We start from the raw sequence: 9,388 nt of genomic DNA on the forward strand, positions 1-9,388 counted from the left end.
ATATTTTCATAATTAGAGCATAAAAAACTGTTATGACCTTCTAAATAATGTATTTAACATTATTACATAGTCTTAACATGAAGTAACACCAATCTTGTTTCATCCAATATAGTAGCTTTCAGTGTGTTCTCCTATAGATTACAGTACTTATCGGAGGATCATATAAACATCAATGTTATGGCCGTCGCCCGGCCACTAAAACATGGCCACATCCTGATTAATTCCGCTAAATAAAACTTGACTTCCAAACGTTGAGATCACAGGCGTGAGTTGTTTTGCAAAAACATGGTCAACAGTCGCAATGCGGTCAATATGTTTATAATTTTTTTTTTTAACTTGTTAGCATTCAGTGTTAGCTTAGCATGTCCTGTGTGGTTGTTCCACATCGCTCACGCCAAAGCTGCGTTATTGATGTCCAAGATGAAGTGCATCTTGAATCAAGAGAGTTTATCTTCTCTTTGCCCTTACATCTGTTGATAGCTAATATCAGTCTCAGTTAGCCTTAAGTGTCATGCCGAATATCCGATGCCACGTCCTGCTGTTGTCTTTCAACCTGGCTCGCAACAAAGCCTCACCAATGTTGAGAAGTATTATTGATGAGGAAGGCGTTGAAGGTGAAGTCCATCAAAAAGGTATTTTGCCAAAAGTTGGATCCTGATTGTCGTGGGAAAAAGTAGCTGGTTGTGTTCTTGTTAAATATTGTTCACCCTTAACCCGGAAACAGAAGTCCCACTAACTTCGATCGACCGGCACAATACATTGATACAAAAATAAGACAAATACCGCACTGGAATACATATAATACATGAATAAAACTTCCTCTAAAATAATCTGCTATGTAAAAAAGCCGTGATATTTGAAGCACAATGTAGCAAGGAAAGACACTACAACTAAATATTGAGGGTTGTGTTCGACCTTCGAGGTTCCACTGTGCTTGAAAACAACATTTTAACTTCTTATTTTACTCATGTGTACTAGATCTAATCTACTTTCCAATCCTGCTCCTTTAATTACTTACTCTGCTACATTTAAAATACTCCTGCTCTCCATGATGCCTTAACATTGCCTTCTCTGTCCCATCTTCATTTATTGTGCTTCTTTATAGTAGAAAACTGACTAGGATGTTCCTGCAGGTAATCTAAAATGCCTCTTGTATGAAGGTTGCATCGTTCTATAACATACCGATGTTGCGTCTTCCTGGTGTATTCTAATCTGCCCTATTCCATTCACGGTACCTACTCGGCTCGCTGATTTCTACGTTACTGACATTGTTTTATTGGCGCATAATACCGAGTACCCTTTTTATGACCTGGTGGCTTTTGGGTGACATTAACCCCTACTCTTTGCTCATTGGTCAACCAAATTGTTATTGTAACATTTGACACCAGACAGCTGAAAATGGCAAGAATATACATATGTTTCACCCGTTGCTCCACACTCTCTACCATACTGCATCAGTAGATGTTCTCCTCTCGTAGTCTTCTTGCAAAAAAGTAAACACAGCAGACCCTTGTTTTCCTCGTTAGTTGTTGTTTGCTGGCGGGTTTTGTTCAGACTGATGTGTTCAATGCATTTAGCACTAATTACAGGTGGAAACTCAAGGCGAGCTGAGTGGTACTATGCTGTGGTATAGGGCCATTTGAAAGTGGTATAAGAAATATATCGCTGTGCCATTCTATCCCATGGTTATCAATCCATTTGACCATATCTTTCCCAATATGATGTTTGCCAACATGGACTCTCCAAAGCCTCATTTTCCGTCGTACATGGTGATCCATCTGTCTGTTGTTTCCATTGTATTGGCTGGATTGTTAATTGTGGTCTTTGCTATTGGTTGGATGGCTTTATGTCTTGCATCAAATTGCAGTATCTATCTTTATATTGGTTAATATTCAAACATTTGCATCCACAGGAACATACCCTTTTGACAGACCTAGGTCTTCCTCAGTGGATCTTCTAACCAAATCATCAGCCTCAATTCGGGAAAGGGTTCAATCACCTTCTAAGACTTACAGCATTTGGAAAAAGGATCTCATCAAGCCACGAGAGACCTCTTATCTGGTTATCGGTGAAAGTAGCATAAGAAATGAAGACGACTATGTCAACTACCAAGCAGGTAACAATCGAGTCAACCAGCTTAAGGACCAATCCGTAGGAACCACCAATAGCCAAAGTCGATCAGATAAACCAGAAACATCTTCAACCAGCACGACATTCACAGTTGCACCTTCAGTGTCCTCCTCCTCCTCTTCTGCTCTTTCCTCAACGGCCCCTCCTCTTTGCTCAGTCAGCAGAAAGTGTGAGCTAAAGAGTCCTACCTCCTTGCATGACAGTAATATCTCCAGACTCATTGATGCCATGTCTTTAGGCAATGACCAAGACACACACGGGTCTATATCTGCTTTGATTGGTCAGTTTGAAAGCACTGTTGACCAAAACAGTTCCTCCCATAATCATACCCTTGCTCATCACTCTTCTCATGAGCCACAAGATTTCAGATCCCCAGCCAAGAAAGCTCCCCCTTTTGAAACAAATCATGTCACCCTTTCACCTTGCAAAATGTCTAAAGTAGACACAAGCTTCTTATCCAGTCCAGAAACTGCTGAACTTGAGGAGGTTTACACCATTTTGGATGAGGAGATGCTGTCATCTGTGTCGGTGTACAACCTAAAGAGTCAGAAAGTTCACATTCAGGAAGATAAGATGGCTTCCTCTCTACTAAAGGTGGTTCATGGATTAGATGCTGTACACAGTATTGTGCGTTGGGATGATAATCCCACAAAGGGAAAAATAAATGAAGATCCCAAAGACGTAGAAGAGAGTATCTATGAGGAAGTGTTTGACCCACCCACTCCCATACCTAAGCAACAGTGGAATTCTACTCAAAGATGTACTTTTTCATCCAGAAGCAACTCTTCCACAGAGGTGGAAATAAATGTTGATGAGAATCCAAGACCAAGACATAGATGGGAGACACTCACAAGTCCTACGAAACAAAATGCTATTTACCAAAACGAGTCCACCCCGGAATACTCCCAACAGAAACATCTTCTGCCGTATCGTGAGCCTCTTCAGGGCTACCCAATGTTTCCAAAGTGTTCATCCCCACAGGATTCCTATCGGCTAATGAATCACCAGTCCAGCATCCAGTCTTCTCTAAACAATAGACCCATGGACTCTAAACCTGCCAGATCCACACCAATGAGTCACAACGGCTACCCAAGTCCTCAAAACACTCCAATGACTTTTCAGTATAACAGGTCATTAACACCACTGAGAGGCTACATTGGGAGTCGTCATCCAGGAAGACAAGGGCCATTAAACATGAAAGAGGGATTGCAGAATGGGTTATCGTCTGAAAGTCTTCCCATTTCCTCTGCGCTAACTATGTCTAAGGATAAAAGTCTGTATTCCTCTTCTTCAGATTGTGAAATGGTGTACAGCCATGTGGACTATGCCGATATTGCATCCTCAGTAGAGTTAGCACTCCCTTCAAACTCACAAGCTCACAGCCAAACCCAATTACCCTTTCCCAAGCATTCATGGAACCAAAAGGTTTCTAGGCTCCAAGTACAGTCTGACACCAACGTTCCAAAGATTTCAACTCAACGCTCTTTATCGACTGTTCCACAGTCGAATAAGGCTGATTCCACAGTCAGCACTCCATGCAAGTCCAAGTCCCTTGGAGACCTGACTTCTGAGGACATATCATGTAACTTCCAGAGCAAATACCACATCATTAGTCGCAGTTTTATCACTTCCCACATGAGGAAACAAAAGAAGATGGAAACAATGGGGGGAAGAGGAAGTTTCCACACGCAATCTTGTGACCCCCTGACTGAGCAGTTGCGTAAACTGGTCAGTCTGGACGGAGAGGATACAGAAAGAGAAATGTCCAATCAAGAGGAAAAATGCCCCCAATCCCCGAGCACAAATCCCTCTACTTCCCAGGTCATTGACGACTCTCCCCCACTTCTTACTCGCCGTCTATCGACTCGTAGCCAAAGCCGAGTACGACACATCAACAATCGAGCTCGGGAAAGACAGCAAGAAGCCCTGAAACCACGTTCTGGCATCACCGTCAACAGCACCACCAGCATGGGTGGGGTAGTTTTGAGGAATAAACCAGCCTTACAAAACCCCACAATTAACAGACATTCTACTGGCTCTTACATTGCGGGATACTTAGGCCAACTGGAGGACAGGGGGCTTCCTGAGGGAGCTTGTACATCTTTACACTACGGAAACGGTGATCAACACGGAGATCGTTATTGTCCCGATGACTTCTTACCCCCTTCAAATGGCTCACGCCTTTCATCAGAACCAGAGGTCTACTTTCTGCTTAGACTTTAGCGTTGAATGTCAGCTAAAAGGAGATCAAAGACAGAGTGTGAATCTTGGAAGCTAGTTGGTCAGCGAAATTCAAAGTTTTCCCCATATCAAAACGACCCTATCAGTATTTCAAATGATGATAGATACATGTAGTGTCTCGCTAACGTCAGTACACACTTCATAGTTTAGCAAAGGGGCAATACTATAGAAATCAAACTTGGATAAAACTTATTGTTGTCAATAAACAACTTGTGTAGCAGTATAGATGTACTTCCCCCTGAAAATGACACAACACTCAGCTAATATGTCTTAATATCTGACAACACAAATGAGAATACCTTTCAACAAACATGTCCAAAGTATCAATATTTACATTATTACCCTTAGCCTGGTTCTCACTTGTGTTTCTCGTTGTATAGACAATAACGGCTGTATAGTAAATCAATTTTAGTGGACGTTAAATCTATTCTGCTATACAAGCTGTAAACTGACTACTCTAAGGTATATCCGAGTTTCATTTCTATAGTATTGTTGCTTAGAAATATATACTGTAATAGAATGTTTGCTAAAATGTGAGGCATGTAATCTCTTTATTGAGATACTGTTCATAGAGCATTGTTTGGTCTGGCGGCATGAGTTTCATGTATAAAATGTCTACACTTTAATAGTTAAAAACTGTTCTAGTCTGGCATTGTATTGTTGATATTCTGCTTAATGTTTAAATGTACGTGGGAAGGTGGATTTTCTCCAAAATGCTAACAATACTTGTTATTTTGTCCCTGTGGCGTCCTGTTAAAACTGTGTACACTGACTATGAAGCAAAAAAAAAAAAATCGATTTGTAAGCAGAATGTGTTTCTCCGTATCAGTCGAATGTGTAGTGTAAACAACAGCTATGTCATCTCCTCAAAGGTCATCATCTTGCAAGTCTTCCTTCTTCTTCCTCAAGTGTATATAATTCCGCCGTTGTTTTGGATTCAACTCTGACTGTACATGAACTGTATGTTTGTGCATGTTACTTGTGAACATGTCAAGCATGACTATGCACCTGTTTATACAAAATATGTTGGATCAACTCGACAAATCTTGCACATAATTACCAGTTAGTTGCATTGGGGAGGATGAAAGCTCATATTAGGTGCAATTTACCATAAAAACCTCTGTGCTTAGACTTGTTGCTGTTTATGATTTATAAATGTTAAATAACAAAAAAAATAATTGAAAGATTTGGAACGTAAAGCCTCTTATTTTTTTAATTGCTTTGATACAGAATACAAACTATCTTTTGTTGGTTCTGGTTATTTTATTATATATAACTCAAGTGGACTGCAAAAAATAAAACATAAGAGTACCTATTGTACAGTGATAAGGTTAAAAAATGAAGGGTAATTAAACTGAAATTTTTATTTTTGATTGTTACAGTGTCGACCATCTTTTTTCTTTGTATTGTTGCTCATCTGAGGACTGTGAGCATTTTCCTACCAATGCAATAAAAATATTCAATATTAAATTTGATTTCATCTGGTGATGTTTTGTCAACAAAGTATTCAAATTGTACTAAATACTAAACACATTCATTACATTATTTAATTCGTAATACTGTATTGTGTTTCAATTACAGTTCAAATTTGGGACTGGGTTGGATGGGGGGCCTTCTTGTTCTGGGTATATATTCGACATAAAAGTAATTGCCGAATTAGAGACACGGGATAAATAAAGATGCAGAAAGCAAATCACACATGCATGGCAATGATTGTGTGATGACATGTGGGACAGTTGTTGACTTGAAACCGTTGCTGGTATTCCCTGGGGGAGCAACATCAACTTGGGGGCGACGTGGGCCCAGCGCACACCACCCAGGCCTCCCAAACCCCACTGGCGCATTGGACACGGGTGCATCCCACCCCTTCGACAAGACCACGCCAAACCACTCTAAGGGTTTGGCAGGGGTAGCGGCACAGCGCCAACGGGGAAGCCCAAAAAAACAGGTGGGCAGAGAATAAACATGCGAGGAAGCCTGCCAGATCCACTGTCCCCATACCAGATTGCCAGAGACATGCACCTCCAGCGGACAGTCCACCCAGCCCAAGAGATGTTGAGTCCCCCGCCCGCAGAGCAAAGCAACCCCCGTGCACCGACCCAATGGAAGATGACCAAGACGCAACATGCAGACCCCCATAAGCGGAACACACCGGAGAAGCAGGCTCCCCATCCAACCAGAAGCCAGCCATTCCTAGCGCAAACAGCAGCTGGGGTAGCAGAGGTGTTGAAAAGCTGACGCATCGCGCACTCCCATCCCTACACGCAAATGTCTAATACATTAAATGGTTAAAACGGGTAAAAACAACCCAGGCCGGTTGCTTGTCTCACCAGATCCTTAATGTTTCCCATGCAGTTCAAAGTAAGGGTCCAGGCATCGGTAGCAGCTTAGCTAGGGATGTTGGAGCTCAGTGAACAGGAGAGGGGGGACTGTATGTACTTCAATCACTGGCCCATACAACCCTAACGGGTTGTGTGTCTGTAAGTAAATGCCCTATTTGAGGTCATAAGGTACCAATCGTCCAATAAAAAAAGGGAGGCAGGGGGTGCTAGCATGGTATCCCAACTGGCTTGAGGTGGGATAAACAAAGCTCCATCCTGTCCTCAGTGTTGTATGACTACATATAGAGTATTCAACATTCAGAGGACCGCCAGGACCATGCCCCGCCCTGTGAGGGATTTATTCAATCGAGTTAATTATTGGGTGCCAAACCTGTTCGACATGTTCTAATTTGTTGTTTGAGGCAGCAGACATTCTTTCCATACTTGAGTGGTCCACCAATAAGTTCTTCAACTACGCTGTATTTAAGTTAGTTTTGGTTTTGTAGTTAAAGATTGTCTTCTTTGCAATGCATAGCGCGGTGAGCAAGACGATTCCAACTTTGCCCGGTAATCCGCACCCTCTTGGTTACTGCTGTCATGACCCACAAGTTTTTCGTCAAAGATGGCAAAGGATCATCAAACACTCGCTCGAATTTCAGACAAAATGTGCGTATATTTCCAGCGATCACTTAAGAGGGGGCTGAACTACTTTACCCAAGGCCAGGCCTGGGCAATTATTTTGACTCGGGGGCCACATTTAGAGAAAAAAATGTGTCTGGGGGCCGGTACATCTATTTTTAGGAACACTAATACAAAACTTCACAATAATGTCTGATTGAATGCTAAAAACGTTATGACAGACCGCCTTAAAAAACGTAATGGAATTTTACATTTTTTTATGAACGATAAAACACTGAATATTGACAAAATATTTCGACATATTTTACAATCAAGTGAAACAAAAATTCAACAAATATGAACGCGAAGGGTACAAAATTAATCCATCTACAATCAGATAAATCTGATATTTGCTGAATTCCCCCCAGGGATCAATAAAGTACTTTCTATTCTATTCTATTCTATATATCACTAAGCTTTAGAACTTTGTTGTGAAAATCTCCTTCCGCATCTGTGGAAACGCTTCCCGCCCACACTGCTTGGTGCGTCGTTCGAGCTGCTGTGACGTAGATGACCATAGTAACTAATTAGACGACCATAGTAACTAATTAGATTACCAAAGTAACTGGTAAATCATCCATAAGCGCAGATTCCAACCATTGAAATACTTTGTATAGTTGTGTGGGTGCAGAAAACATCGCACAGGGCGATGTGATGCGTCTAGTGCAGTAGCCTTGGAGTAGTAGTACCTGTAGTTAGTGCATGCTGCATGCCGCTTTTGCTTGCTATGCTGCATGCTGCTTCTGCCTGATACTCATTGCTTTCAGCTAGTGCCGCCGGCTAGCCCTCTGTCTCAGAGGGCGAAAAGAGGAGCCGAGTGCATAAGCCTCCTCAGCCGGTACATAGCCTCTCCATTGTCAAGACTCGTACATGCCTCCTCGTGGCCACACACGGTAACTGGAACCTCGCGGTTCCAGGCTAAGTTGTACGGGATCTCGGAGCAGCAGGGGGCCCCAGAGACGGGGCATGCAGGCCCACCGGTGTGTGGACATGCCCTGGTGCCCAGTCAACCCCTGTCCCAGCTATGGGTAAATAACCCCAGCTATGGGCGAATAGTGAAAACCGCCTCAACGGTGGACCAGGCGGAAGATGGCGGCAGCGGAATGCACCACAACGGCTGGGAAGGCGGATGAAGGCTGCAGCAAAGACGGGTCCCCAGTCGTCTTGGTCTCCATGCCACTGGACCCTGGCCCGCTCAATGCCAAGGACTGTGTGGTGGCTGACCGTGCACCAGTCTCCCCACATTAAAAGATTCCACGCACAGGCGTCCTCCATATAGGGAATCCACCCTAACATCCCGGATGTGGATCACGGATTGGCCTACACAGCCATCTACGGATCCACAAATAGACGACCCTACGGAGGACAGTCATACTCGTTTCGAGTGACCGCCGACGACGACGACGATAGTTGAAGACTTACGGTCATTAGAAATCATCACTGCACATCATAATAGCAGCTACACTTTCCATCTTAAAGATCTAAAAAAAATTTGGGGGAATGTCGGGCGGGCCAGATTGAAAAGCTCAACGGGCCGCATGTGGCCCCCGGGCCTTAATTTGCCTAGGTCTGCCCAAGGCCTATTGGTCTAAGATAGTGCTTGATCAGCCCCATTTCAGATTACAGATCTACAAAAAACTTACTTGGCCATCACAGTGGGCCAGTTAGCTAAATCAGAAAGATCTGGTTTTAATGTGTTGAATTGTATATTTCTGTCATGGTTTTCTGTGAGTACTCCAATAACGCCTGCATCCCAGAAACCTTCATGTTAGGTTAAATGGAGTTGTCCAAATGTGTCTTTATGTGTCCTGTCATTGACTGGTCCAAAGTCAGCTGGGATAAGATAACAACAAAAATAGATGGATAGATTCCCTCAATTACAGTGTATTACTTTTCATACAAAAAGGTTAAAGTTACAGAAGCCTCAGTAATAAAAGTCACAAACAGCCCCAACAAGGCACATCAAAGTAATGAGGTGTAATTGCTCATGAAATGACTATAATGGAGCTGCCTGTAAT

General features: G+C 42.8%; 1 protein-coding gene across 11 annotated transcripts in view; it reads left to right on the forward strand.

Annotated features, from left to right (window-relative positions):
• The window catches only part of plch1 (phospholipase C, eta 1), a 221,712-nt gene extending 215,883 nt beyond the window's left edge, over positions 1-5,829 (forward strand). For 9 of the 11 annotated variants that reach the window (XM_062059983.1, XM_062059987.1, XM_062059984.1 and 6 more), the window contains one exon: positions 1,913-5,829. In XM_062059983.1, the coding sequence (XP_061915967.1) occupies positions 1,913-4,353 (2,441 nt within the window). In that variant the 3' untranslated portion in view covers positions 4,354-5,829. Of the gene's footprint in view, positions 1-1,105; positions 1,134-1,912 lie in introns of all 11 variants that reach the window. The other 2 variants (XM_062059991.1, XM_062059992.1) reach the window with 2 other exon arrangements.
• The last annotated feature ends 3,559 nt before the right edge of the window (positions 5,830-9,388 follow it).

This window comes from Entelurus aequoreus, linkage group LG10 (assembly GCF_033978785.1).
Source record: "Entelurus aequoreus isolate RoL-2023_Sb linkage group LG10, RoL_Eaeq_v1.1, whole genome shotgun sequence".
In the NCBI taxonomy this organism is placed as follows: domain Eukaryota; kingdom Metazoa; phylum Chordata; class Actinopteri; order Syngnathiformes; family Syngnathidae; genus Entelurus; species Entelurus aequoreus.